Genomic DNA, 18,775 nt, shown 5'->3' with positions numbered 1-18,775 from the left:
ACATGGAAGTCTTTTTTTTAAATGAAAGATTCTTCTACAATTGTTCTCACATCACCCTCTGTAAAAGACATTTTTTTAAAAAATAGAAAGATTCTGAGGAGGAGGAGGTTAGGGAAGAAGTTTCAATAGCATCTTCAAATACATGGAAGGTTCTCATGGGGAGTGGGACACAGCCAGCAGGTCCCATGATGGCAAGGTGGAGGGGGGTCATCCTGGGCAAAGCCTTTCCAGAACCAGGACTGTCCAGCAAGGAAATGGTTTGCCTCGATATAGGACAAATCTCAGTCCTGAAGTGTCTGCTGTACATTCAGGGACTAGGGGTATGACAGAAGTGTGAGCTGGAAGGCTGTGTTCAGCCCTTCTGGTTCTGCGCTTCATTCACTCAACAAGCTGGCATTAGTCACCCACCATGCTGACAAACATAATGAAATCCCAAGCCCTAACTTGGTGTTTGGCAATTTAGAGCCCACTTCTGCTATACAGGAGGTGAGGAGAAGGGAGTTCTCATAAATTGCCACTGGCAACAATCATTTTAGAGACGAATTTGGCAGTATCTATTAACATTTATAATAGGCACACCCCAACTTCTTGGTATCTGCCTAGGAAAATCTTGCCCAAGTGTATAAGGAAGTAAGAACATTTCTCTTCACAGCAGCACTGTTTGGTAAAAAAACCAGAAACAGCCAATGGACATTAGATGAACATGCCTTGGTACATAGTCATACAACAGTGAAAAACGATACCAGCACGTGTGCGTATGCTAACCGAAGTTAGAAATCATACTTACAAATAATGGCAATGACAGTGGAAAACATTACAATTTTAAGTGAAAAAGAGGATTAAAATTTTATGAGTTTGATATGTTAAAAAAAAGGTATCCCTACAAAGAAGTACAAATGTAAAGAAATGTGCCAAATCATGAACAGAAATCTCTCATTAGAAGAAGACTGGTAGGTGGGGTGCTTATTTTTTCTTAACAGCTTTATTGAGGTATAATTTATATACCATAAGACACACTATCGAGTAAAAAGGGAAAGTTTAGAATATGTTCAATGTGATGCCATAAGAAATACACACATTCTCTCTCTCAAGTGTATGTACACAATTTAAAAACATAGTACATGTAGTTACATTTATATGTGCACTTGGCAGAGAAACATCTGGAAGGATCAGACCAATAATGGAGGTTCTCTGTTGTGGAGCAGGGAAGTGAAAAGATGGAGGGTTTTGGTCAAAGAGGACTGACTCGGTCTTTATCTGTGCATCTGTGTGATATTTTAGCTTTCTTCCAGTGATAATTAGTTCACATATTCCTTGTATCATTAAAAATTGTAAAGATGACAACTGTGTGTGTGTTTGTACAGGTAACCAATAAGAGATACTGGAGTCTTTAGTCATCTTACCTGTAGGAGGCCTGCAAACTTGACGACTCCCCAGCCAAGCCTGGACACGTCGGGCTCCACCAAACTCATCTGGTAAATATCAACAGCCAGGAATCTCTGGACCATGCCACCATCCTTGGTGATCACTGTGCATGCAATCAAGTCGCTGTTATCTGAGAGGAGGGAGCCAGAGAGCAGAATGAGGCACTGTCTGGCTACCCATCCTGATGCAGACATTCCAGCTGACTCTCGTCTGCTGGGTAGCAGGCTCAGGGGTCAGAGCCTGGGCCTAGAATCACACAGACCTGGGTCTGAGTCCCTCTTCTGCCAGTTATGCTTGACGAGTTTCTTTCCCTCTCTGGGCCACATATTCCTCATCTGAAAAACGGGTATAATGCCTACTCCCTCAAAGTGCTATTTGTTAGGACTGATATAAAGCACATAAAGCATTAGTCTAATGTTCACTGCATATTAGGTGCTCAAACTGTAGCTTAAAAATAACCAGCGGTCCAAAAATCCCAGTAACATTTCAGTACTTTCTTATAGACCGATAGCAGGTTACAATTGTGATGGTTTGTCTAAATCAAGCGAAGACAAGAAAACAAGAGTGCCCTGTGCCATTATAGAATCGCCGAGCACTCAACTTGGTGTCTGGCAGTACACAGCCAAGCTCTGCACCGGATGGTATATGATCCTGGGCAAGGCATTTGGCTCCTCTGAATCACAGTTTTCCCAATTATAAAATGGGAATAATGTCCCTTGTCTTGAGATGTTTGGTGTGTTAAATGAGAACAGAGAGGAAAAGCATTCTAGTGTGGGTTCTTGTGTGTAGGGGGTCCTCAGCATATGCTAGGTCGCTTCTCTTATTTTAAAATTATCCCTCCAGTTCAACGTCTAATTCAGTGCCTGTCTTTGATGACTGTGAAATGAAGCAAGTAACACAGAACCATTAAATCTACAGTCTACTTTGAGTTCCCTCCAATGGATTCCTCTGCCACATATGTTTTATTTTTATTATTTTTAAAAATTTTCTTACATTGAGTTTATTTTTTCTTTTCTTTATTTTTCTTTTTTTAACCTGCCACGTTTTAAACAAGACAGCTGAATCAGGAAACAACCTAAATGTCCCCAAATAGGGGAACAACTTAAGTATGATTTTTTTCCCATTAGATGGAAAATTATATACCCACTTAAAAATTATGTTTAACCAAACTGTGAAAAGAGGTTACCTGTGGGGAGGGAAGTGAGAATTGGGGGTGGAAGTGTGTGTGTGGGAAGTATAAATGGGAGAACTTTCGTTTTTGTTCCACGTACCACTTTGTTGCTTGAAATTATTTTAAAATGAGAAAGTATTCAAAGTATAATTTTGAAATACATTTGAAAAAACAAAAATTAAAAATCATATTTGCAAATAATTGCAATGACAGTAGAAAACATTACAATTTTAAATAAAAAGAGGATAAAAATTTTATTACTGTGAGTTTTACTATGAGTTCGATATGTTAAATATAAGTGTTCCTACAAAGAAATATAACTGCAGAGAAATGTGCCAAAACATTAACCGAAGTCTATGACTAGAGAAACAATGGTAGGTGAGTGTTTTTTTTTCTTAACAGCTTTATTGAGGTATGATCTATGTGCCATAAAATTCAACCATTTTAAGGGTGCAGTTTAAGTTTTAGTAAATTTACAATTGTACACTACTACATTCCAGTTGTGGAACACTTCTATCAATCACCCCAGTAAGTTCTGTTGGGAGCACTTTAACCACGTATCTGGGGGAATTCTGATCCCCAAAACACAGAATTACAAATTCGCACTCAGGCTTTCTTCAGGGATTCTGCACCAACCCCGCCCCCTGTCCTGCTTTCTTACTTTTCATCTGGATCTAAGGATGAGAGGTCAATTTCTCCCCCTTCTGTCCCTCCAGCATATGACCACCTAAGACAGCCAGACACCCTCATCGCAAACCCAGCCCCAGATGGGTGTAACTGTGCAGATTGTACTTTCTTCTCATTGATGGCAAAAGTCTTCTTCCCTTTCCCAACAGACCAGCCAAGTATTTTAAAGGATTTAAAAACACATTTTATCCTGAATTTTCAGTTCCATTCCGGATGACTTTCTCTGGATGTCTTCTGAATTATCAAAAATGAAGGTCATCACATTCATTCTTATAAGTATTTTCTTTGTGGTAGGTAAGGTTTATTTTCTTTACTTAATATTTAAAACATTTTCCTCAATGAGAATCTTTTATTTTTTTAAAAAATAGAACAAACCATAGCCGCTTTCTCTTTCCTTTCTCTTTCTCTCCCTCCTGCCTCTTTTCTCCTCTTTCGTTCCCCACTCTGAATGGGACAACTCAGCTTTCCTCTTTTTTCACGTTCACAAAAGAAGTTCATTTGTCTGAGGGTCTGACCTGAGAAAGCAGACCCAGTCACACGCTGTGATGACAGTGGGCTTTGGTGACAGTGGGCTTTGTCGGAAGGCAACCCGACTCCCTCATAAAGCCCAGCTGCCTTAGGGGTTTCAGGGGGAAAAAGACCTACCGCCTCTGCCACAAAGAACAAAAAAAGGAAGGACAAAACCCCAAAGCGGAACAACGCTCAGAAATGTAATTGAGACATCAAAGTCCTGTGAGAACACAGCAAGAGATTTCATAAGAAAACTCAGATGCGAGAGTACCAGTGAGACAGGAAGGCTCCCGGCGAGGGAGCCTCTCGCTTTTCAGAAGCTGTGGGGGCAGTTAAGGAGAAATGAAGTGGCTTCTACCGACTACAAGAGAACGCCATCCTGGAGGGAAATCACGGAAATGCTGGTTTGGGGTGACTCGTTGGTGGGCCTCTTGGGTATAGTTTTAAGGAACTCCCGCACCCTCTTATGCCCTGGGCTGCTCCACACACTGGCCGTGGGCATTCCCTCCTGAAGCCTTGAAGGACAGTGTCTGTTCACCTCTGGATGGTGTCTTGGATGGAGGAGGAACCCTGGAGAGAGAGGTGCTGCATGGAACCCAGTTTTGCCCACCTTTGCCTGCAGCCTTTGTGCACGCCTTTGTGGATGTGGCTTGGAGTCACAGGGAGCCATGCAGGGTGCTGAGGTACCATGAGGGATGTGGGAATGTGGGAAGGACTCAGCACAGGCAGCTCATTCCTGGTGTGTAGCGGCCTCAGGAGCCTGCCTCCCTGCCTCTCAGGAGTGGCGAGTGCAGGTGACAGGTGACATGAGACTTCGTGGTCATCCACACACCTCCAATTGCCAGATCTCACTGTCCCTCTGAATTTCCTGGCTCCCTCCCCCACCAACTTCACTTCAAAAAGGGGGGCAGTAGGGCTCTATTTAAAAAAATTGCAGAAAATTACCGGAAGACAATATAGGAGAATATCCATATGACCTCAGAGGTAGGATGAATAAAGCAGTGAATGTGAAGTACTCCCACGGGCCATTCACAGATAAGGGAATGGGGACAGTCAGTAGTAACACAAGCAAAGGTGCTTATTCTCATGAGAAATCAGGGAACAAATCAAAACCAGATACCATCCTCTATGCCTCAGACTGGCAGAAATAAAAACGCCTGATAACATCAGGTGTTGGCGAGGACCTAGAGAAACTGGTATTCTCAAAAGGTGCTAGTAGGAGAATAAATTAACATAGGAATAAATTAACATAGCCATTTTGAAGGGCAAATTAGCATTATTTATTAAAACTGAAAGTTTCACATCCTATGACCTGGCAACTGGTATGTTCCCAAGAAAAACACTTGTGTGGGCCAAGAGACACATGAGGATGTCGAGAGGAGCTCTTGGGTCTATAGGAACACAAATGTCCAGCAACAAGGGAAAGCCTAAACAAAATGCGTTCATTCATTTGGTGCAAAACTGTATGTCAATGCCAAGGAATGAACTAGCTCTCCAGATACTTCAACAGGGTTAAGTCCCAAGAACATACCGTTGAGTGGAAAAAGCAAGATGTGAAGTGATTTTGGTTTATATGCAAAGCTGTGATTTTCCAAAGGGGAAAATAGATGTTATTTGCATACTTAAAATTGAATAAGGAAAAAAGAATCTCTTTCCACACCCTTATAAAAGCGCCTTTTGTTCTTCTAGGCCCAGCCAGGGTTGGGGAGCAGCAGCAGGCCAACCACAGAGGCAGTGAGCAATTACCAAGAATTGGCTGATGGCAAGCAGCTCTCCGACAGCACCCTTGGTACACAGCTGCAATGTTTCTAAACCAGCTAGAGTTGGGAGTCAGGAGCTGGGGTGTCCAGTTCAACTCACACATGCGTATGTGTAGTGCAATTGCCCACTTGGGGCCAGGCCTGGCACCAGGTGCTGGGCAATGATACCCAGGATGAGGCTCGGCCCCTGCCTCCGGGAGCTCAGGGGCTAGTAGGGAGGCTCAGGTGCCCATTGGCAGAGCTGGGCTCAGGACCATAAAGTACCATGCAGACCAAGCCTCTGTTTTGGGGAGGGACCAGGCCCCACAGGCGGGATGGCAGGTGTTCCTATCATCCGCCAGGACCCTGAAGGCACAGGCTGCCTCCCAGTGGAATCTTGCTCCAGGGAAAGGTGAAGGGTCCCTCTTACTCCTCCTCGGCACTTTTATTTATTTGAGGGAGGAGAAGATTTGCCATTTTCTTTTATTTGAAAATACTAAGCTTATCAACTTCTTTCACTGGATAACACATTCATGCTCCCATTTTAAAAGGTGTGAAACTTTATCACAGCGGCCAGTAAGTCTCCCCTGTCCCCCTCCCAGAGGCAACCACTGCAGGAATTTCTTGCTCTCCATCCACTGTGCACTTCCAAATGCTCACATGGCTATGTCCTCCCCTGCCTTCTCTTTCACCAGTGATGGCACACCACACACAGTCTGCACTGTGCTTTTGCCACTGAATTGTGCATCCTGGTAACACATCAGAACAGAGATCCTCCTTGCACCTTTTCATAACTACATCTCTCCCATGGTAGGTATAACTCTGATTTAACAGCTCTCCAACGGATGGACATTCAGGTTGTTCATAAGCTTTTGCTGCAGCAGTCAAAGGAATATTCTTATTTATATGTACATGTGAGAGCACATCTACAGCAGCAAAGTATGCCTTGTGCTTAATTTTTCTCTTTAAAGCACTGTGTTTGGGCTGGCCAGTTAGCTCACTTGGTTGGAGCATGTGCTGATAACACCAAGGTGATGGGTATGGATCCCCGTACCGGCCAGCTGCCAAAAAGCACAGAAAACAAACAAAAAAGGTAAAATTAAGTAGGTGAAATTAGGGGACCAGGCCGCCCTCCCTCAACCAGGCACACAGTGCCAGCACCTCGGAGCCTGCCCAGGGACCCAGGGCATGGAGAAGGGGACCGGATACCCCTCCCACAACGAGGCACATGGCGCCAGTGCCTTGGGGCCTGCCCAGGGATCAGAGGCATGGAGAAGGGGACCAGACACACCCCACAACCAGGCATACCGCCAGTGCCAAGGAGCATAACAAAAACAGCACCTCCATGTGGGTGGCCCACCACAGCCACCACAATAACCATGGCTGCCGTGAAAGTGGCTAGACGCCACAACCACCACACAGATGGTCTGCCAACCACTGGACTGCATTTACACAAGGAGAATCACCAGCAGAGACAAAGAAAAGAAGAGGATGTCTCTTTCCACAAAGCCCATTTCAGAGTGACAGAAGAAGCTCTGCTCTATGATAATACTGGGGGACCCGATCACATCTCTCAGCATTGGATAGATCATCTAGGTAACAAATTAACAGAGTAACCATTATTCTTTCTGAAGGAGAGAAGAAATCTAGGGTAATTAGAGGGGGAGAGGGAGGGAATGGGGGAAGTGGAGAGATTGGACAAGAGGCATAAAGAATAATTACGATTTGTAACAATAAATATGCTAGAAATATTGATTTGATCAACATATCTTAATGTTCAACCCCCAAAATATGTATAATCAAAAAACTAATACCAATCTGAGACTTTCTCCCTGGTGTAAGAGAATGGACCAGAGGGGCACTGAAATGGATTTCCTTATGGACTGTATTTTCTAAAGATGGCCACGGCAGTATCTCCCACCCTACCCACTCTTCTTATAGTGTGATTTTGACTCTACATCCTTTCTCCTTGAACCTGGGTGGACCGCTGTGATTGCCTAAACTAAAAAAGTACCAGTGAAAGTGATGCTGTATGATTTCTGAGGAAACGTTATAAAAATGTTCTTGGAACCTATCCACCATGCTGTGAGGAAGCCCAAGCTGCCGTGGAGACACCTGCAGAGAGAAACCAAGGTCCCAGGCCCACAGCCAGCCCCAGCTGACCCTCTAGTCCCTACCCTGGCTGATGCCATGTGGAGCAGAGACAAGCTATTCCCATCGAGCCATGGACAAATCATAGATTTGTGAATGAAATGAATGTCATTATTTTTAAGTCACTAAGTTTTAAGATGGTTTGTTACTCAGCAATAGTTAATTCCAACAGTGACTTAGTTTAATTTATGCTATATCCAGGCACACATAAAGTTCTGAAATTATTATAGTACCACCAAGGGGCTGCACACCACATCTCAGAAGACTGGCCTGGAGAAACAGCTTGGGCTGAATATTCTGGATGCTCAAAAGGTCCTGCAGTATCAAGCAGAATAAAGGGAAACTAGCAATTTTCTAACAGAATTCTAGGATGTTGGGAGAGAGGAGAGAAGAAGAAAAGGAAAAAGCAGGAAAGAGACACCTCACCATAAAGTGTAGAATCAGGGCAACTTGGCCTGGTAAAAACTCTTTGGGCTTTGGAGCCATAGAGACTGGGTTTATATCCCAGCTCCATCATTAATAACTGTGTGACCCTGGGCAGGTCACCTTCCTTCTCTGGGCCTCAGGTTCCTCACTTCTGAAAATGAGGCTTAAACTTCTGCAGGACTGTGGAGAGGACCTGAGAGGGAGCACACATCATGGACACAAGCTGTGGTGTCCTCCTGGTCCAAGTCAAATTGCTGGGAGCGCCCCGACTTTCCCGAGCCATGACTCTCTCCAGTCAGAAACCTCCTGCCTAAGGCGAAGCCACGCTTTCTAAATACAGCCTCCTGACTAAGCGCGTCTCTTCAGAAGGGGAAAATGAATCATGGGTTTTGGCTGTTTCTCAGAACTCCTGTGGGGTCGTGGAGTAAGCCAGCTACACAGGCTCCCTTGGCCTCTCCAGAGAGGCCTACCTGACCCTTCATCTGTGGTGGCATCCCCCTTCCCCACATCTCCCAGCCCCTACCCCCACTGCCAGCCATTCCTAAATTCTCCCACTTAATCCTTCCTTGTGGAGGCCTGCCTCCCAGTTCAGACCGTTAAGTCCCAAGGAGGCAGGGGGCCTTCACTGCTGTGCCCCTGGGAGGGGCCCAGGCAATGGCTGGCTGGCACTGAGGATGTATTTGAGGATGGAAAGGGGGAAGCTAATGTCTTTTGGTGCTCTCATTTTGGGGCCAAGGACTTCTCAACCAGCTGTTCTTTTTAGCCCCTGGGCTGAAGCCTTCTTCTATAGCTCCCTCTGACAGGCTGAAGCTCATTACTGAGCAATAAATGGGGCTGATTGACTTTCTGCTGTATTTAAATGATCCCTTCATAATAAAATGTGGATGCCAATACTGTAATTTAGTTCTTGGCATTGGTGGCTCCTACTACATTTAGAATCGAAGAAGTCTTTATCCTTACAGTGGGATCTCTAGGCCAGCTGAATTCCAGTGCTTTGAAATCCGATCCTCTGGGTTTTTGGCCACAGCTGGAGTTTAGATTAGCAATTTAGTAAACCACCAAGTCTCTCAGGCACATGCTGCTAATCAGAGATCAGGAGGGGCTGAGGAACAGCGCACACTGATTCCCCAAGAGAAAGGCAGGCTCACCCTGGGATTCTAAGATAGCAGGGCCTACAGAGAGATGTCACAGCTGACAGACCAGAAAGGCCCGGGACTACATTTGCAAGGAGTACATCCATCTGAGCTGACTTGGTTTCTATTCCAGGGCCTGCCCTCGTGCCAGAGATTAGAAAGGGATATGCTGCAGTGGTCTATGGGCAGTGCAGGAGAGCAGACAGTGAGGATCACTGACTTTCGCTGGAGTTGGGGATGCAGAGCTATTCAGGCTTTGGTTCTCTAAAGCCACCTACTGAAAGCTGATCTGGGCTTAGTTTTTAAAGTGAGGACCTCTGTCCTCAGTAGTTTTATGAATGACAACTGCTGCTGACACCATGACCAGGATTTATTGAGTGCTTTGGTATGCCAGGACCTGAGATCCCACTTGACATGATCCTAGGACCCTTTGAGGTGGGTTTGCTGGTTCCAGAGGACACAAACTGCAGGAGGTCAAGCAACCTCCCCAAGGACACACACTGATAGCAATGTGGCCGAGTCATGGAGCCAGACGGACATGTGATGTGTCACACTATCCTGAACAACCTGCTTGAAACCTAGATGGGGCCAGAGAGAAGACCCACTCTCATTTCCCTCAGAGAGAGGACTCTACCCCCCCACCCTGGGGCTAGCTGTTGATGGTGTGGGATGCTGGCCGGTCCTGGCAGGGGACAATCAAATGACTTAAGAGGCAAGCCCTGGAGGTTTGACCCTATGGCAGACGACCTGGAACCCCCTATGTGCTCCTGGGCTTCCCTTGGCAAGGTCCCCCCTTCACTGGACACTTGGTGGTCCCTTCCATTGGCAGACCTAGGTCCTTCACTAGCTCGGAAAATGCTAGCTCTCTCCCCTCCGTAAGAGTCTCTTCCTGGCACACAGGATAGATAGGCACTGGGTGTCTATGCCCCTTGGGCTCTTCCCAGATGCTGGGATATAGCGGTACACAACACAGGCCAAAGCCTTGCCCTCAGGGGGCCTTCAGACCAGTGGACAGATGGCAGCCCTTTGTGGCACTGAATAATGCTTTGACAGCAACTCAAAGGAAAACCAGCACTGTGTGGCTCCCTGAAGACAGAATGCAGCTGAGGGGAGAGGCCTTTGGTGGCCAGTGATGCATGGCTGGGAGGGCCTGGTGAGCTCAGGCTGGGAGCACAGGCTGTAGGATATCAATCAGAAGCCCAGTGGGAGTGTGCAATCCGTCTCCCCAATGTCACCATTCTATCAAAATCCACTACTAAGTGAAAACAACAGCCGTTTGGGGGTATATGAAAGTTGCTCACATCATGTTTCCCTGGGCAATAACTGGAGCACTTTGAAAAGAAAGCCCGTGCTGACTGATGTGCAGACCAGCGGGGCAGGAATGACAAGGAAGTGGGCCCTGGTAAATTCCATACACCCACCAAAGGAGGGAGAACAGGCCTGTAGGAGCACCCGGACCTTCCTTAGTCTGGATTAACTCCAGGAGGGGACTCTATCCGTGGCTCATGACACTCTGGAGCCAAAAGAAGAGAGAGATCTGACCATTCCCGCTGAGGGTGTGAACCAGCCACTCAATTAGGTTGGCTGCTTATCCTGACAGTCAAATCAATCCTTTGAACAAAATTAAGTAACCATTTCTCCATCAACCCAGCAGCAGCTTATGGGTTATTTGCTGCAGGTAGCAATCAATTACTTCATAGTCTTTGAAGCTCCCTAAAGCATTCCTTCCCAGCATGGCAAGGGGCAGTTGAGCAGTGGGATGTTTCCTGCATGGAGAGTGGGCCTGGGCATGTTTCTACTGCCAACCCTATGAGCTGGACCCCTCTAAGAATAAACGAGAAACCGCACTGGTATTGCTCTCCAGATTTGCAAAGGAGAGCAGGAATCAGCTATGCAGATATTAGGATGTTTGCTCAAATCCAATTACCCAGGAAAACTGTGACCTAGTGTTTGGTTCTAAGATTTCAACCACCATTCCTGGGGCTCTCAGAATAGCTGCCACACTGATGTCCTGGCCTTTGGCCTCCTCTCTGCCCACTGCTGCCTAGAGCATCAAGAGCAAACAGCTGAAGCACTGCTGAGAGACCTCTGTGCTCTCCTAGCACATTCCAACTCTGCTTCCCCACCCCTAACACAGCTCTGGATGCAGGGGAAGCCTTGCAGGGGACGGTCACGAGCCCAGCCTGGGGCTGGCTGCCTGGAGTCCAGCTGAAGCTTTGCCACTTTCCGGTTGTGCTGACCTGGGCACACGTGCCTCTGCTTCGGCTGCCTCGTCTGCAGGCCAGGGTCAATACAATGACTTTATGGTCTGTTTCGTGATACACCAGCTGGAGTATTTAGGAGAAGGACACTGGGGCCTGCAATTTACTATGAAATACATAAAAAAAATTAAGATGATTGATGGATGGATAGAGTAGAGATGTGGTAAAACAAGTATGGTAAAATGTTAGTAGTAGAATGTAGGTGGTGGATATAAGGGTATTCATTGTACAATTCCTTCAACTTTGTTGTATGCTTGAAATTTTTCAGAATAAAAGGCTGGGGAAAAATTGACTTCCTAGAGTTGTGAAGTTCAGATAAGTTACAACAGCATGTCTGACAAAAGGTCACTGGTCAATAAACAGTATTTACAATATCATTATTAATTTTCTGACCTTCTTTATATCACTTTTGTGTGATTACAACAGGGCCCTTGCACTGTGAAAATCCATTTGGTTCCTGAATCTGAATAGCAGGGATTTGAATAGGAAGAGTTTAGACATGAAGGGCACCTGCAGTGCTCTTTCTAGCATCTCTTAACCCTGTAGAATCTTAAAGTCACCTGATGGATCCAGAGCCACCGAGGACACTATACCAATGCTCACTGTGCAGGTATGGGTGGGCAAATCTGTCATCTGTTTCTTCAGCAGTTACTGTGCAATGAGTCAACTGTCTTGGTGACTGTTAAATGGCCCAGGAGCAATAACTAACTGGAGGCAGGGGCATTGGTGCCACTTTCAAAAAAGGAGCCTAAGGCTTGGGAAAGCCAAGCACCTTCTCCTAGGTGCCCACAGGCTGGGGGTGGCACTGGGCCTGGGCTTAGTTCTATCTGCTTCCATTGATGAGGTTTTCCACAGCTACATCCTTTCTGTTAGTTTGAAATGCACATGCACATATGACTGGTTTTCACAAAGTGACCAAGAAAATCGGTCATGTTTTCATCTTTCCTCCTTGCAAAATTTCAGTGAGAACAGAGTGAGAACTTTACCCTCCTTGTTTCCACCCATCCAGCACATGTGTGGGGCAGCTCCCACTGCCTGCTCAAGTCTAGGTAAGGATGGGCAACTTGCAAAAGCTTTATTCTTTGCTCTCCTTCTTCGCACTACACAAAGTTGACAGGCAACTTGGTGAAAATTTAATTACCAGAAACAGAATCCAGATGAGCAGCAATTCCAAGTAGAGCATGGCACAACCCCTTATCAGGTGACACACAGCCTGCCACCAGAGGCACAGATCTGATCTTCTAATGCACTGGTGACCACACTTATCTCTGCACACGCTCTTCGGAATGCCACACTTACATAGCACATTGCATAATTTCCTCTCCAAAAATGGCCCTGTTTAGCATGAGTAAACAAAGTTACCTAACTATGTGAGGCAGCCGAATGGAATACTTGAGATTTCCAAGAAAAGATTTGAATACCTAAGCTGTTCACTATGCAATACAAGATAGACTAACACAGAATCTGCTTGCGGTACAGTTCATTACTCCCTGCTAACAGCTGGTGAACAAGGATATCCTGGGTTTCAGGAGGCCCGGGGCCCCTACCTATGATTTCTCTGCTCTGGGCCCTTCCACAGGATGTGGTCAGGGTCTCTCCACCCCATATTTCCCTGGTGGCTACTATATGCCAGGCACTGGGCTACCCTGCTCTGGGTGACTTTTCTGATCCTCAGTTTCCTTATCTGAAAAATGGAGATCCCCAGACTTACTCTCCTGAATGCTGTCAGAAACAAATGAGCTGAGGTGCAGAAAGGGTTTGTTACTGTCCTTCACGTGTGTTGTGTGTACACACCTCTTCTGTCTCCCTCTAGATGGAAGGTTCTTGAAAAGAGGGCCACATGTTCTCTTTCCCTTGGGTTTCCTTTTTAAAGGACTTCATCAGAAAAGTGCACAAAGGAATGGGGGTGACAGTAATAGTGCTTTCCCTATAGGGTTGCTAGGAAGACTCAAAGATATTTGCAAAGTGCTAGAATAGCGCCTGGCATGTAGAAGTTCTCTGAACTCAACTCAGGGTTTGTGAGAACAGTGAGCTGAGAGCAAGAAGGGCCTTAGTCTGAAGCCCAGCTGGGCCACTTACTAGGCTGTGTTGCCTTGATCAAGGCAATTCACCTTTCTGGGTGGGCCTCAGTTTCCTTGTCTCTCAAATGAAGACTTGGGACTAAACCACATGCCTCTTTTCTGATGGGAAAGAACATCTAAATTTCATACCAGAGGGCTGGCCCATGGCTCACTCAGGAGAGTGTGGTGCTGGTAACACCAAGGCCATGGGTTCGAATCCCTATATAGGGATGGCCGGTTGGCTCACTTGGAGAGCATGGTGCTGACAACACCAAGTCAAGGGTTAAGATCCCCCTACCAGTCATCTTTAAAAAAAAAAAAATTTTTTTTTTCATACCAGGGGACACATTTATAGCCGTTTGGCAGAAATTAGTTCACAGAGTGAATGCTTACTGGCATAGCAGTCTGATTTTTAATTAGCTTGTGGGAATTCAGTATACTTCAAACATTAACAGTAAAATATGGGAGACCTCTGGTGGAGACAAGCCATACCTCTGGACTTAAACAAAAGCTGTATACTTCACAAACCATATTCCCTCCTTTATCTTGTTAATCTCTAGTGTTCAAGCTGACTGCTAACCAACTTTTGGCACTAGAGCAACACTTTCAAAGCATGTGATTTAAAGTGATAGGGTTAATATGAAACGAAATCTTACCAGCATAACTCCAGACAACACTACACACCCATTCAGATGGCCTCTTTTAAATTATTAAACTATGTTTCAAATGTGATGAAAATCGAGAATTTTAACTATTTTTCCCTCTGAGTTTTTCTCCTTTTAAAAATGAACTTGTACACGAACTACTCTATTAAATTCATGAAGAACAGAATAAGAAAGGGAACTCCATTCATGCACTTTAGTCATTCAAGAAACTTCTACAGAGTATCTTCTAGAATGTTGGTTCCATGAGGGCAAGGCTTTTTGTCATTTTTGTTCACTGTTCATGGCCAGGCACACAGTAAGTGATCACTAAACACTTGTTGAGAGAAGGAATGCCTATTTTGGGTAAGGTGTTGGTGAGAGAGATAAGAGGCTCAGTCCCTGCTCTTATGCGCACACAGAAGAGTGGGGACAAAGAATGAAGGAGACACACGGAGTGATAGGTTGTGTGACAGTCAAGGACAGGCAGTGGCTGAGGCTCCTCGACCAGACTGCAGGAGTGGGGGCTCCTCTGACAGACATTTGAAGGATGTGTTGAAGTCAGCAGGGAGAAGGACACATGCCATGGGCCAGAAGCACAGGAGAACATGGTGAGTTCGGGAAACTCCGGTCCTTCAGTGGGGCTGAAACCCGTGGAATGAGGTAGTGAGGGCTGATGGGGGATGATGCTGCAGAGGCTGGGGGCCAGTCAGTGAGGGCAGCTTATTACAGCCATGCCAAGGAATGTAATCAGATGCCCAGGAACCGGGGACTATGAAAAGGTTGTCATGGCAACTAAAGGTTTTTGCCTATGGTTATTCACTGAAATCTAATTTAGGCCTTTAGTTGGAAGTTTATAATTAAGACCAAAACTGGAATTTACAACACACGTGAAGAAAGGGTTTACCAAGGATATGAAAAAAATTAACAAGATTTCCCATTCATTCCTTTATTTATTAATTCATCAAATATTTACTGTGTATCTGCTGTGGGCAAAGCACAGTCCCAGGCACTAGGGATGTACAGTGAAAATGAAGACCCTGCCCTCACACAGCCACAATCTGCTGGGTATAGACAGCCTATAAACCAGTAACTGAAATAAATCTATTAGTATAAATTGTGCTAGCTCAACGGGAAGGCAATACTCAACCAGCTTATAAACTCTTTTTGAAAGTTCATTTGCAAATCCTGCAAACAGACTGTTTTCAAAAGTTCCACCTATTTGCAAATGTATACCTATGCTAATTTCAAATAATACAGTTACAGTGTATTGAGTATTTAATAAACACCTGGCACTGTGCTAAGCACTCAAAACCATCCAGCGGAGGTACTATTTTGTTTTCCATCACCTCAGACATTTATTTCTTTGTGTTGGCACATTCATAATCCTCTCTTCCAGCTAACTGAAAGTATACAATAAATTATTATTAATTATAGCCACCCTAAAATATAACAGAACACTGCAGGAGGTACCATTATTGAGATACCATTACTGCACATTACAGATGAGAAAATTGAGACCACAACAGTGTCAGTAACTGGCCTGAGGTCGTGCTGCTAATATTATGATGTTCAGTGAGGTCAATTCCCAGGACCCCAGCCAGGAAATACCCACAGTGAGTCGGATCTGTGTTCCTCCATATACTCAAAACCAAACCCCAATCCTGTAAAAAGATTGTGTGGGCTGCACTAAATTAGATGAATCTGGACCAGCCGAAGAAAGACCTTTGGCCACCTGTGCTAAGAGATCAGCTGCTTTCAGAGCAAGAGCCAGGGTGACTTCATTCTGGCCAGGCTGCATGAACATTGCTGCCTTCAGCTGCTCTTGCTGAATTCTTGGCAGAGGAAATCCACCAACAGGGAGAGAGAGAAAGATTAAAGAGAGACAGGAGGCTTGGGCAGGATGGTAGGAGGGAATAATAGGTGGAAGAAATGCCAAGTCACTGAGCGTCCCCAGACCTGCCTCCTTGCTAAAGTCTGGCCAGCTCTGAAATCCCCACACCTTCTTGAGCTTGATGCACAGAGGCAAGTTCAAGAGCCATGTATTCAAATTAGGCAAAAGAAAAGAGCTACTCAGCCTGTCCCCTAGTGAATAAGCGTAAGTCACAAGCAGAGTTGTGGCGGCTGATGCTTGGTTGGCAGGGTTGCTGCTCGAAGCCTACTTGTCAGCAGCCACGCTCTTAAGCCCCAGGTGCAGCTCTGGCTGGATACGAACGACAATCCCTACTGTTCCTGCTTCCTGCCTTATGCTGGGCACTTAGACACAGTGCAGGCTCCAGAACCCCCCTTTCTCATCAGCAAACAAGGTGATAAGAGCACCCAGCTCCCAGACAGTGAGGAATGAATAAGCAGAGTCAGTGCTCCGTCACCATTGTCCCTGCTTCACCCACTCCTCACCAGGAGGTAGCTGCCATGGCCTCTGGGCCATAGATGGGGACACCTGGGGCTCAGCAGAGTGGAAAGTGTTCAGCCACACACTAGTGAGGGAGCTGGGATTCTGGAAGACTCCAAAACCTTATTTTATCCCACCTGCTAGACAGTGCTGCCCAATAGGACTTTCTGTGTCGATGGAAGTGTTGTCTAGTACCGGAGCCACCACATATGTGGTTATTTAAATTTCAATTAATTAAAATTAAAGAAAATTAAAAAATTTTTTCCACTGCCCTGTTAGCCACACATGGGGGCTGATTACTCAAAATGTGACTAGTTTGACAGAGGAGCGGAATTTATTTCACCTCAATTTTCATTAATTTAAATTTAGGGGCTGGCCCGTGGCTCACCCGGCAGAGTGCGGTGCTGATAACACCAAGGCCACGGGTTCGGATCCTATATAGGGATGGCCGGTTAGCTCACTTGGGAGAGTGTGGTGCTGACAACACCAAGTCAAGGGTTAAGATCCCCTTACTGATCATCTTTTAAAAAATAAATAAATAAATTTAGATAGCCATGGAAGGCTTATGGCTACTGTGCTGGATAGCAAAGGACTAGAAAAAACCATAGAAAGAAGAGACCCTGACCACTGTGCAGGAATGTGGGAAACCGTCCTGCTTCACTTCTGGCTACGAGCTCCGTGTGAGGAGAACCTGTCCCAGGAAACCCTGGAGACATGGAAGCAGACTGACCCAGAGCTCCCTGACCTGGACGGAATGGGGAGCTCTGGCCACATGCACTCCCGGTGCTTTAGCTGACATGCCCTCTGCAGAGCCCATTGAAGACACATTCCCACACAGCTCTCTCTGTGTCACAGAGCCAGCAGATACAGTAAATGGGCACAGGGGAGACAGGAGCATTAGGAATAATGAGGCCAGAGCACACTGCCCCGGGGCCTCACTGCTGGGCAGGGACTCCTCATGGCCACCTGCTTCTGCCACTGGGCCTCCAAGGACGAGCAGGGTCTGGCATGATCGCTGTCCCGGTATCTCTCCATCCTGGCCCCACTTGGGGCTGGGCATGGCGTAGGGGCAGAGAAGGCTCCTTGAAAGACTGAGTGAAAAGTTACTCCCACACATCTAGCATTGGGAAGAAACATGCAGAGAACGAAAAGGCTGAAGCTCAGACACATCGCCTCGGGCAGGACCTGGGATTTCTCAAAATGAGGGCTGCTGCCAGGTGGGATCACCCAAGCACTGGTGTCAAATGCAGGTTTCAGGACTCTAGCCCCACTGGACTGATGCTTGGGAGGGCAGGGCCTGGGAGAGTCTCTGGACACGTGCTTTGCAGACCTATTAGATCTGGAATACCACTATGGATGATCACAGTGAGACCCCTGTGCTCTTGGCTTTTAGTAGAAGCCACAGATGGGCCCTGGGTCTCCTTACTGCAGAGCTTTGATTCTTCAAGGAGGAGGGGACTCAGCAGAGACACCACACAGGCTGGCACGCAGAGGCACCTGGCAATGATTTAGAGCAAAAGCTGACAGCCACTTGATCTTCTCGCCTCCTTCTGTGACCTCTGCATACACAGATAGGCACACCTTCCCAGCATGCAGGTTCACATTGGCCCTTCTGCAGAATGAGGGCTGAGTGGGGTCTGCCTTCTGTCTTTCCATCTTCTCCCCTAACTTTTTTTTTGATGGGCGGGCATTGAGCACCCATTGCTTGCTCTTGTGCTGGAGTGTGCTACAGAAGCCTCAGCTAATCCTTAGAGTGGTGGCTCTCAAACTTCCATTGCATATGGAATCACCCAGGGACATTTAAAAGCACAGATGCTGGATCTGCCCCTGCTGGTCTGATTTAATTGGTGTGGGGTGTGAGCTGGGCCTTGGGCATCTTAAAAACTCTCTGGGTAACTCTACTACAGCAAAGTTTGCTCACCCCTGCCTTTCAGCATCACCTGGGAGGCAGACCTTTCTACCCCCATCCGCCAAGGGCCAGCTGAGACAGACTTGCCCTGAGCTGACACTGAACTCAGCTGAGTTTGATCATAAGGCTTGTGATCCTGCTGTTATAATGCAAGCAACTTGCAACCCATGGATTATTAAAAACAAAACAAACAAAACACAAAATCCTTTTCCTCATCTTACTCTCAGACATTGGGGCAAGATGTTTCAGGCCATTCATAAAACAGATGTC

At 46.1% G+C, this 18,775-nt stretch overlaps 1 protein-coding gene across 9 annotated transcripts in view; it reads right to left on the bottom strand.

Moving 5' to 3' along the window:
• The window catches only part of CLEC16A (C-type lectin domain containing 16A), a 218,284-nt gene that overhangs the window by 50,633 nt on the left and 148,876 nt on the right, over positions 1-18,775 (bottom strand). For all 9 annotated transcript variants that reach the window (XM_063101247.1, XM_063101249.1, XM_063101250.1 and 6 more), the window contains one exon: positions 1,404-1,555. In XM_063101247.1, the coding sequence (XP_062957317.1) occupies positions 1,404-1,555 (152 nt within the window). The remainder of the gene's footprint in view (positions 1-1,403; positions 1,556-18,775) is intronic.

Source organism: Cynocephalus volans, chromosome 6 (assembly GCF_027409185.1).
Source record: "Cynocephalus volans isolate mCynVol1 chromosome 6, mCynVol1.pri, whole genome shotgun sequence".
In the NCBI taxonomy this organism is placed as follows: domain Eukaryota; kingdom Metazoa; phylum Chordata; class Mammalia; order Dermoptera; family Cynocephalidae; genus Cynocephalus; species Cynocephalus volans.
This window is presented reverse-complemented; position numbering and strand designations above follow the sequence as displayed.